This window comes from Cavia porcellus, unplaced genomic scaffold, assembly GCF_034190915.1.
Source record: "Cavia porcellus strain 051 isolate PalLab524CR breed Dunkin Hartley unplaced genomic scaffold, mCavPor4.1 scaffold_6, whole genome shotgun sequence".
Lineage (NCBI taxonomy): Eukaryota > Metazoa > Chordata > Mammalia > Rodentia > Caviidae > Cavia > Cavia porcellus.
Window position 1 is genome coordinate 78943197 of NW_026947489.1, and position 12527 is coordinate 78955723.

General features: G+C 34.9%; 1 protein-coding gene across 4 annotated transcripts in view; it reads right to left on the bottom strand.

The window, feature by feature from the left end:
* Efcab5 (EF-hand calcium binding domain 5) overlaps positions 1–12527 on the bottom strand; it is a 170982-nt gene that overhangs the window by 58377 nt on the left and 100078 nt on the right. For all 4 annotated transcript variants that reach the window (XR_010048216.1, XM_063251107.1, XM_063251105.1 and 1 more), the window contains 2 exons: positions 6563–6777; positions 5191–5347 (listed from right to left, as the gene is read on the bottom strand). Coding sequence is in view for 3 of the 4 variants with exons in the window: in XM_063251107.1 (XP_063107177.1) it covers positions 5191–5347; positions 6563–6777 (372 nt within the window). In the remaining variant the exon portion in view is untranslated. The remainder of the gene's footprint in view (positions 1–5190; positions 5348–6562; positions 6778–12527) is intronic.

A 12527-nucleotide genomic window follows, 5' to 3' on the forward strand; every position in this document is an offset into this window, starting at 1 on the left:
CAGGATATTAAATAGAGCAAAACAATTCATCAGAACCAAGCAAAAACAGTGGAAACAATATCGGCCTTCAAAGAGAAGACAGGAGGAAATCCCACATATTTGCTATATTGCATATGGTCATCCTCCTAAGAGATGCTCAGACATCTGGCCCCCAATTGCTAATGGAACTGGGGGATGTTTGATTCTCAGCCCATGCTCCACTAGGCTCGCAGGGGATGCTGACTGGTTCTCTTCCTGGCTCGCCTGCCACAGCAGCCTACCAGGAAAGAGGGCGTGTTGTTTTCTTGATCAGTGCTCTAAGTTCCAACATGGCTGGATCTCAGGAGATGCTGATTGGTTCTCTTCTTCTTGACTATTTTGATTTCTTCCTTTCTGAAGTGCTGTTAATTTCTCTTGCATGTTTCTTTTTTTTTCCCCCATTTCTTGACCTGATGTTTAATTTTAGGTTTTTTTTTTTTTAAGTTCTTTATATGTCTAGGTATTAGTCTTCTCTCTGAAGAGCAGCTGGCAAATTTTTTAGGTTGGCAAATTCTTCAGGTTGTCTCTTCTTTCTACTGACAGATTCTTAACTTTGCAGAAGCTTTTTAGTCTGATATAATCCCATTTGTTGATTCTTGCTGCTATTTCTTGGGCAATTGAGGTTCTGTTTAGAAAACCTTTCCTACATTCATGTTTTCGAGTATTTTGCCTATTTAATCTTCTAGTGGGTTTAATGTTTGTTTTAATGTTTAGATCTTTGATCCATTTTGACTTTTATTAAGTATGTGATGGAAGATAAGGTTCTAATTTCAAACTTCTACACACAAATAATCAGTTTTCCCAGCAACACTCATTGAATAGGCTATCTTTCCTCTAACATTTGCTTTTTGCCTCTTTGTTGAAGACCAAATAGCTGATAGTGTATCTGGAAAAGTTTCTGTGTCCTCAGTTCTATTCCATTGATCCAATTATCTGTTTTTATTTCAATACCATGCCATTTTTATCACTATTGCTTTGTAGTATAGCTTGAAAGCAGATATTGCTATGCTTCCAGCTTTGCTCTTGTTGCCCAAAGTTTCTTTTGCTAATGTAGGTCTGTCTCTTCTGGTTCCATATGAATTTTAAGATTGTTTTTTCCAGATCTGTAAATATGCTGTTGATATTTTAATTGAGATACCATTGAGTCTGTATAGCAATTTTGAAAGTATGGTTATTTTGACAATATTGACTCTGCCTACCTAGGAGCAGGGGATGTATTCCATTTTCTGATGTCTTTTTCAGTCTCTCTCCTTTTTTTTTTTTTTTTTTTTTTTTTTTACAGAGTATTGTAGTTTCCTTTTTAGAGGTTTTTCACTTCCTTGGTTAAATTAATTCCTAAGTATTTCATTGTATTTGAAGCTACTGTTAATGGTGTTATTTTCATAATTTCTTTCTCATCTCATTCATGGTTGTTATACACAAATAATAATTTTTGTGTATAACCTTGTATCCTGTTACATTGCTGAGGTTTGCTATTAATTCTAAGAGCTTGTCGTTGGAGTCCTTTGGATCTTCTATGTAGAGTATCATGTCATCGGCAAATAATGATAATTTAAGTTCTTCCTTTCCTATGTATACCACTTTTATTTTTTTCTCTTGCTTAATTGCTAATGTTTCAAGTGCTAAGTTGAATATAAGAGATGATGGTAGACATAATTGTCTTATTTTTTTATTTTGGGGGAATAATTTTAGCTTTTGCCTATTTAGTATGATGCTGGCTATTAGTTTGTCATATATAGTTTTTATCATATTCAGGTGTGGTCATTTATACCTGTTTCATTTTGGGTTTTTATTACAAAGCAGTGCTGGATTTTATTGAAAGCCTTTTCTGCTTTTACAGATATAATCATATGGTTTTGACCTAGGTTTTCTTTATGTGATGTATTACATTTATTGACTTTGTTGAACCATCTTTGCATTTTCTGGGATGAAACTTACTTGATCATGATGTATGATCTTTTTGATAATGTGCTGCAATTTAGTTGCTAGTATCTTGTTGACTATAAGCATCATAATAACCCTAGTCTTAAATCATAGTAAATGTGCATTAATATGATGGTGATATCTCCTCTAATGGTGAAAAATAGCATTCAACAGTGATTTTATAGAATCAGTTATCTGACATCCAGAGGATTGCAACTAGGCAATGCCAGAGTGGGAGAGAAGATAAAAAAGAAAAAGAAAACTTAAAAAAAAATATCTTCAGCATTATGGTATGGGAAGGTGGAAATAGGAGATGGGGCAAAGAAACCTACTGATGCTAAAGTATATTATATATTTAGAAAGAGATAACAAGAAAATTGAGTACAAAGTTGGTAGTGAGAAATGGAGATGGGAAAAGAGTCTATGACATAAATATTACAGAAAAAGTTAAACTGAAACAAATGAAAAGAGGAAAAAGAGAGACAGACAGACAGAGAGACAGACAGAAAAAGAAAAATTGCGAATGAATAAGACCCAGGAAAAACAAGTCAGGTGAAATTAGGGAGAATTCTCTTACCCTCTATAAGTTATATGAGAAAAAAGGCATGAGGAAAGCAGCACACACACACAAACACATGCTCTAAAGGAAAAAAGAAAATAATGAAATTAAATTTTGAGGGAAAATGTACAGAAGAAGGAAAACAGCAAAGAATAAAAAAGTAAAAAATAGAAAATGAAAAAATAACGTAATCAAATAAAGAATAATAAAAGAAAGTGTTCTGTCTTTCGGACGTACGGCTCTTTTCCACAGCCTAGTGTTAAGGAGCAGAGCTCACTGTTCACACCGGAAGTCTAAGGTGCCACTCTGTCCCCAGAATGGTGCTGAGTGTAGAGATCTGCTTACAGTGTGAACTCAACACCACTGTGAACTTCCAGGCCCATGCAACTCAGATCAAACTCGGCCTCTGACCACAGGAGCCGGACTTGTGTTCACAAACCCCTTCGCTCACGGGATTCCACCTTGTTTGCCGTTCAATTTCCAGCGGTCTTCTGTGATTCTCTTTCTCTCATCCACTCTGGGAACCTGGCAGTGTGAGGCAATCAGCGGGCTGCTCTGGTACCCAGGTTCAAAAATTCAGCCCTCCCTACAAAGGCATTCCTGCCAGTTCTTGTTCCGCAATTGTGACTGCAGGCACTGTACTGAGCTCACTCATCTACAGTTGACTGTGGAAGGCTGCTCTGGAAGCAGTGTCCTATGTTTTCCTTGCTGGTTCCAACGACCCGATGATTCCTTTCAGTCCCGATGCAGTTGCCCGACTCTCCTGGAGCAAAATAGTTTCACTTTGCCTCCACCTGGTGGCTAGACAGCCTCTGTCAGCGGAGCTGCCGAGTCTCTCCATGGTGTGATCTATTTCTTCTGTATCACTTAATCCTATTTTCTTTTCCTCCGTTGGTTCCCTCATGGTTCCTGAGTAATGTCCACTCACTTTAATTCTTCTTCAAACTATTGTTTTCTAGGCACAAGACACTTTGTCCTGGAGAAACTGAGTTGCTGGCACTTACTGCTCTGCCATTTTGGGACTCTTAGGGAGTCAAAGAATAATTAAATGTTAACTACTGTACGGATTGAGGGTCTCCAAGGGCCCTTCCCATGCAGCTTTCAACCAGCAGAAAATCAAAAGTGAAGCAGTGTAAGCAGGTTGAGAGGATCTTGGCAATGTGCACAGGATCTGGAGTCTGTAGTTTTTCCTTAAATTGTATTTTGTATAATTCCATATAGCTGGATTCCTTATAATCTAACATATTGAACTTCCCAACATCATCATTAGGTTTCTTAAATTTTAGAATTCACCTTGACTAACTACTTCATTTTACAAATAAGGATACCTGTGTCTCTAGAAGTTATGTGACTGGTCAGAGGTCACACGACTGTGCAGTGAAGATCTAGTATTAGAAGTCAGACATCCTGATCATCATTTAGGATTTTCTGTAGAACATGGTTCTGTGTTATGAAATTTACCCATCTTCTAAGTAGAAACCACATTATTAAGCCTTTTGAATATTCACTAAGTAAATCCTCTTTGGATTCAGTCTTAGAAAAGCAGTACAGTGTGACACAGTTTAAGGAAGACATAGTTATTGAAGAGAACAAGACAATTGATAAACCTAATTATATTAAAAGATCAACCAATATGATGATGTTTGAAAGAGCTAAAGGATTTAACCAATCCTGTCAAATTTTCAACCGTGCATACTATATATACTTCAAATATTAGAAATGGGGTATATAGAAGTCACCAGATAAATCTTTAAATCCAATGAAGATTGAAATTATTTAGACTGGGGCCTAGTGAAGAAAAGAATTTATTATACTAGAATGAAAACTGAAGTAGTTTTTGTTTGGGAAGTATTGATCAGAAAGGAAAAACATAGCACAGGAGGAGAAGAGAATAAGAAATTAGTAAATTGAGGAGAAATTTGCAAGTCAGTCAGACTTAAATGAACAAGAGAATCCAGGCAGAAATGTGACATGGCTTGGATTCTTTTAATCTCAAGAATGTGGGCAACCATGTACACAAAAACAATTTTACTATGTGGAGTTAAGGGGTTGGATATTCCACTCCTGCATACAGTGACACATGTATAAAAATCCTGATTTCTATGCATCCTTGCTAACACTTGTTATTTTTCATTTTAAAAACTATGGTCATACTATTAGAATGACGTGGTACCACCAGTGTAAAGTGATAGCTAATAGTCTTAGTATAATCAATGTTGTTTTTAAACTGTATATGTCACGGTAGTGGGAAACTTGAAGACAAACTGCTACCATGACTTAAATAGGAACATTATTATTATTATTATTATTATTATTATTATTATTATTTTTAGTATTGGGGATTGAACCAACTCATAAACTTGTGCCTGACAGGCAGACACTGTGCTGCTGAGCTATATCCCTGGCTCAACCACCATTCTTATATTTTACCTTTCTTTTTTAAAAATTTTATTTAAAGAAAGACTAAACAAAACAGAAAATAGGTAGAATTAATTCACACATTCAGAGAAAAAAATAAACAGTAAGAAATCACTAATTGATGTTTACATATTGTCATTTTACAAATAGTTGTTCAAGATACAGAAATGGAACATGTAAAGTGGGAATTCAAACAGCGAAACTGCAAACAGTTCTGTTCAACTATCCAACAAAAACTTAGTAACATGGTTGTCAATCCTATACAGTTTTACCTTTCTTCATAGATCCTTTTTCCATTCCATCCTTGTATGCATGTAAGATTTTATCAATTTCTTCTAGATCCAGGAATCCTGAGCCATCACTGTCCCATTTCTGAAAAAGGGCTTTTAAGAGAAGTCCCTGTCGGATCTGGAAAGCATTTTGTCTAACCTAGGTTAGAAACGGGTAATAAGTCACAGAAGACATAATGTTCATTATGCTACATAGCACCCTGGGCTTACTTTTTAAAAGCCTGGAACATTTTATAAAAACTGCTTTACTTTGGAGTAAACCATGAAAATTCAGAATAAAATTTTAACCCCTTTAAATGTCACTTCTTTGTTTCACTTCTAAACCAAAACAAAAACCAAAACAAACCAAAACCAAAACAGAGCAGAACAGAACCAAATGAAACCAGGAACTGTCTACAGTGGACTAAAACATATTATATAGGAAAGGGTACTAACCTTCTTAAGAATTCTTTTCCAGTCCCTCTTTCATTAATAAAAAAATGTGATAAACACGTGAGGTGCTTTTCCTGACTTTTTAGGGGATGTTTTATATTGAAAGAGAATGAACATAGTGTTCAAACAATGAAAAGTGGTTATGCTAAAAAAATTATTTTTTATATTTAATATTGACTGAACTTGACATTGATTTTATTTACCTTTAAGATTTTCTATTAGATGAATTCTATTAATTAGATTGCAATTGCATTCATATATAGATAGTTAGTTGCAAAAAGAAAATAAATATGTGCCTTTGACTAAATGGATAGACCTGCAGTTGAGGAGGCGAAAAGGATATCAACTCTGGAATTAGCCTGAGAAGACTCATAAAACTGATGAGATTACTGAATAAGCTTGGTGAAAGTAATTTTCATTTCACATATGAGAGAATTAGCTTGTATAAGGTAACGTGTATACATTTATTTATCATCTAAGAAAGTATTAAATTCTTAGGAGATATGTGCTACCTGGGATCCTGTAAATAAAAATATATAATCTAGCTATAATTATATACTTCTGTATTTGGGTTTGTAAATGCACTCAAACAGAGACACATACATCTTTGCACGTACACATATCCACTTAAACTTCAGAGGAAAAACAAAGCTGTATAATAAATCACTTCCTGCTAGGAACAATCATCTTATCACTAGGGAAATGAGTTCTCTAGACTGTGACCTTTGAACATTTGCCAATAAAACAAGAAATGTAATGATGGTGCTTGTTGAAATAAAGTGATTAGTTTGGCTGCACGTCTTTAAAATAAGATGTACAAAAAAAAATCAAGAAATGAACCAGTAAAAAACAAAAATAAGATGTACAACTGGGAGCAACTAAGTTAGGTCACTAACTTGTTTCATTGATAAATATTACCCACCTTTTCTAAGGCATTCATTTTCTCTTCTTTTGTTTCAACATAGCCCTTCTTAAAAAAAGAAGTGAGGGTCTCACTGGCACTCAAGGGTACATCTTCACCAACAAACGTCTCTAGGAATTGTACAAACTGGAGTAGATCAAAGGAACTTCCATTGAAGATACTCCTGCCTTTTACTTCCTTGAAAGACTGAATACTTCTGATAATTGAGTGTAGTTCTGTGAAGCAGGAAACAGATACCAAGTGGTAAAGGGAACAATTCCAATTTTAGAGAAAACAAATGAATATATATTGTAATAGACATCTGCTATTATTTTGATGTATTTTATTTTGGTGCTAGGGATCGGACTCTGGGCCTTGCACATGCTAAGCATGCACTTTACTTCTGAACTAGACCACCAGCATCAATATCTATGATTTTTATCTATCAGGAATATATGCTTTCTTAGCCAGGTCTCTGATGGTTGTAGTGGCTAGGAATATATGCTTCCTTCATGAGAGCAGCATCATGAGAGTTTGGGAAAACATCTCTCCTCTACTGTTAGTTCAGAGGAGTTAAGTGGTATTAAGGCATCTTATCCTTTCTCCATAGATGTGTAAAATAGCTTTAGACAATAATTTATGTATAACAGCAATAAAATAAGCCCACAGTAAGCCTATAATAACCTGTCATAAGCCAAATTTTTTGTACACTGACTGCTAAACTAGTAAAATATAAGCTTAGAGATGTTCTTGTGGTAATTTTTAGCCACAAAAAAAGAGAAAACTGTCTAAAGTTGGAAGTGACACAGAGAAGAACACAGCTGGGAGAAAGAGATACTTGTTACGTTATGTTGATCCTTTTTACAGCTAGTATCTAGAGATTCCTTAAAGCTTCATGCACTTATAGGTCAGGATTTACAGAGCTAGCTGGATCTGGAGCATGTAATAGTGGGATTAAAAGGGTGCAGTACAAAATTAGTCCACTGCTTGAAATTAGCATAGTTCTGGGTATGGATAATGAAAGCCCCACCATGAGTGTGGGTGGCACCAACGAACTGGCTCACAGCTTGGATGCAATAGAAAGGGAGAGAGGAAAGGCAGGCTTGTCGCTGCTGCTTGTTGCCTTCTGCTTTCTTTGCCATGGACTGTTTTTCCTCGGTGCTGCCTTTCTGCCATGCTGCCCTGCCCTGGAGTCAGCCAACTATGGACTGAAATCTCTACAAACTGTGAGCTGAAATAAATCTTTCTTCCTTTTACTTGGGGTGTTGGGTATTTTGTCTCAGCAACAAGAAATGTAAGTGAGACAATCCTGTTGTGCCAAAGCCAGCTATACTCTGGATTTCTTAGTTGCATAAATTAGCTAATATTCCTCCTGAGAGTGTTGGCTAATGCATTTGTCTTGAAGTTTAATGTTACAACATAAAACATATTTCCTCAGTCCAGTTACTTCTGTTTGATTTACTCATTGATTCACTCATTCACGTTCTTATGCTTGCTATGAGATCTGATGTACCTTAAAAATGATAACCCACACAATGTTTAAAAGTTAGCAAGGCAAGCTCAGCACAGTGGTACATGCCAATAACCCTGCTACTCAGGAAGCTGAGGATTGCAAGTCTGAGGGCAGCCTGAGCAAGTTAGTGAGACAATATCTAAAAAAAAATAGCCAGGGATGTACAATTGTAGCCCTGGGTCCCCCCATATTGTAGGGATACAAAAAAGAAGAGGAAAAGAAAAAATAGAGCAAAGTTTGACCAATGAATATATGCATTTTCTTTTTCTTTTTTGGTAGTACCAGGGATCGAACTCATGACCTTGAGTTTGCCAGGCAGACACTTATGCCACTGAGCTAAATCCTCAGCCCTGCTATGCACTTTCACCAGAATATTTTAAACATATGAAGTTTGTTATTATAGTGCTAGGGATAAAAATCCAGGTCCTCAAGCATACTGTTTTTTATTTGACACAGGTTTAAATGAAAAAAATTAAATAAAAAGAAAATCTTAATCTAATTAGTTCTACTACTTGTTGTTATGAAAGAGAAAGTGATAAAGTAGCATTTTAGTAAAATAAGTAGAATTTGGAACAACTGTAGTTAAACACATGGTCTAACTGAAAGCTAAATTCTGCTTTTTTCTGTGTTGGATAGAGCTTGCTTTATAGGTCTTCGAAAACAAGATAGATTTTCAACTGTCTCATATATTTAGATATGAACCTTGAATAAGAGAAATAGCTGGAGTGATTTTTATTAAGTTCTAAAATCTAATATCTGATTTCTATTGTATGTTTGGATCATAGCTTCAAAACAGTTGTAGGGTCATGTAATGGTTTTTTAAAAATATACCAAATCAGGCATGATGGCTTGCACCCATAATCTCAGCACTTACAGGAGGATTGCTGTTGAGCGCAGGGTCAGTCTAGGCTAAATACTGAGTTCAAGACCAGCCTGAGTTACATAGTGAGACTTTCTCTCTCTGTCTCTCTCTCCAATTATATATATATATATATATATATATATATATATATATCCACACACACATATATATGTGTGTGTTTATAAGTTTTAAAATAAAAGAATATTTATCAATAGTACATATATCCACCAATAGCATACCACTACCAAAAACATCTATCTTGTATATATTTGGATCCATCAGCTATCAAAGACAAAAAAATATAAAGATCGCTTTGTGTTTCAGCAAAATCCACTCTTTTTTTTTATTTAAGAGGAAAAAGAGAAAAACACAAAACAAAACAAAGCAGTGTAAGGTTACACATAATACAGAACTGCAAAAAAAAACATAACAGTAAGAAATCACCTGTTAATAGATTACATATTATCATCTTGGAAATAGTTGCTCAAATCACAGTATCAAAGAATACAAAGTAGACATTCAAACAGAGAGACTGCAAACAGCTGTGTTCAATGATCCAAAAACATTAATATAGTCAGCTATTTAACACCCCTAAACACACTTGCTGTTATATCCGTTAGAGCTCTTTTTTTTTTCCTCCCTCTCTTTTTTACAACAAAATTTACACATTTTGGATTTTATTACTCCTTAGTTCTTATTACTTTTTTGGGGGGGAGAGAATAAAGTCAAATATGGCAAAACAAAGCTGTCAGTCAAAACCAAGGATAGACATAGCACATGATGTAGAACAGAGTACAAGGTTATTAACAATGGTTATCAACGTTGTCTCTTGTTTCCTTAAAAAGAATTGTCTATCTCATTAGATATTATAAAGTTGGACAAAACAGTAGAGAACAAGACCAATAAAACTCAGGCATTGTAAACATTACAGGACTTCCAAAGGAGACAATAGTCAAACCAGAATGGGCATCTTTGTGAATCTTATTGCCTTCAAAGTAGTTGCCTATACCCTCAGACTTGATACTATTGCACAGAATGGAACAGAGTCTAATCAGTCAAAACAAGATCGTGGGAGTATTACAGGACTTCAAAACAAGTTAATAGGAAATCAAAAAGAGTTACTATTATATATCCTAATTTTTTAAATTTTTCCCTTAATTAAAATAAACATAAGAAATAACTAAATAATTTTTTTAAAGAATAGTAGTTACCATAGTGTCTGTTTTTTTCCTTGAAATATTTGTATAAAACTTCATATACCATAGCTTCAAATATTTCCATATCAAGAAGCCCAGAATAAAGCCTTTCTAATTAATAAATGAAAATTTTATAAGGCTTCAAGGCCACATAATGGGGAATCATGATTACCACATATTTTTATATATTTGAATCATTACTTACATTAGGGAAACTATTCGGTATTCATACATGCGAGATTGATTTATTTCACTTATGAGTATGGTCTCAAGCTGCGCCCATTTATTGATAAATATCTCAATGCGATCCTTCTTTATAGCTGAATAATACTCCATTGTATAGAAATACCACAACTTTTTTATCCATTCCTCAGTTGATGGACACTTGGGTTGTTTCCAAGATCTGGCGATTACAAATTGTGCTGCTATAAACATAAGTGCACATATATCACTGTGGTATGATGCTTTCAGTTCTTCTGGGAATATGCCTAGAAGTGGAATAGCTGGAATAAATGGGATTTCCAATCCCAACTTTTTGAGAAATCTCCAGACAGACCTCCACAAAGGCTGTACCAGTCTACAGTCCCACCAACAGTGCAGGAGAGTTCCTTTTTCCCCACAGCCTCTCCACAGCATTTGTCGTTGTTGGTTTTCTTGATCCTGGCCATTCTTTCAGGAGTGAGATGGTATCTCAGTGTGGTTTTAATTTGCATTTCTCTAATGACCAATGATGATGCGCATTTTTTCATGTATTTATTTGCCATTTGCATTTCTTCATCTGAGAATTGCGTATTCATCTCAGATGCCCATTTTTGGATTGGATCGTTGAATTTTGGAGGTCTGAGTTTTTTTAATTCTTTATATGTTTTAGACAAGAGTCCCTTGTCTGAGAGAGAGTTCACTAAAATCTTTTCCCAGTTCGTGGGTTTTCTTTTCACTATGCTGGAGATTTCTTTTGAGATGCAGAAACTTTTTAATAAGAAGTGGTCCCAGTTATTGATTCTGGGAAGTATTTCCCGTGCGGTTTGAGTCCTGTTCATGAATTCTCTACCTACTCCTATGTCTCTAAGGTTTCTACCTAATTTGTCTTCCAATAGATTTAGTGTTTCTTTTTAATATTCAGATCTTTGACCCATTTAGATTTTAATTTAGTACATGGTGATAGACATGGGTCTAGCTTTAGTTTTCGGCAAATGGAGAGCCAGTTTTTCCAGCACCATTTATTAAAGAGACTGTCGTTCTTCCAGTGAACCTGCTTAGCTCCTTTATCAAAGATAAGGTGGTTGAGTGTGTTTGTAGTTGTGGTTGTATCTTCTAATCTATTCCATTGATCTTCAGCTCTGTTTTGATTCCAATACCTTGTTGATTTTACTACTGTTGCTTTGTAGTATAATTTCAAGTCAGGGATTGTGATGCCTCCTGCTTTGCCTTTGCTGCTTAGAATTGCCTTTGCGATTCTAGGTCTCTTCTGGTTCCAGATGAAATTTAGGAGTGATTTCTCTAGATCTATAAGGTATGTTGATGGTATTTCTATTGGGATTGCATTGAATCTGTATAAGAGTTTTGGGAGAATGGCCATCTTCACAATGTTTATTCTTCCTATCCATGAGCAAGGGATGTCTTTCCATTTTCTGAGATCATCTTCAATTTCCTTTTTCAGTGTATTATAGTTTTCACTGTATAAGTCTTTCACTTCTTTCATAAGAGTAATTCCTAAATATTTCATTTTTTTGCTTGCTAATGTGAATAGTCCAGTTTCTCTTATTTCCTTCTCTGTGATTTTGTTGTTTGTGTATAGGAATGCTATTGATTTCTGAGTATTGATTTTGTATCCAGCCACATTACTGAATTTATTTATTGTATCTAAGAGTCTTTCTTTTTTTTTTTTTTTTAATTTTTTTTTTTAAATTTTATTTAAGGAGAAAAAAAAAGCAGAGAAAGGGTACAAGTTATACAGATTTGCAGAAAAAAAAATGAACAGTAGGAAATTACTAGTTAATGGATTACATATTGTCATCTTAGAAATAATTGTTCAAGTCACAAAATTAAAGCTTGTAAAGTGGACATTCCATCAATGATACTGCAAACAGTTCTGTTCAATGATCCAATAAAACTCTGTGATATCATTTTCTATCTTATACACTTAAATATACATGCAGTTATATAGTACAGAGCACTTTCTTTTCCTCTCTTTTGTACAATGACTATTACACATTTTGGGTTTCATTGCTCCCATGGTTCTTATTACTTTTTTGGAAGAGAGTAAAACCAAATGTGACATAACAGAACAGAATCGGTCAAGTCAAAAGGGTGGACATAATAGATAATGTGAAAACATAATACAAGGTGATCAACAATGGTTACCATAATGCCTCCCGCTATCTCTAATAGAATTGCCTATATTGTTAGTTACAA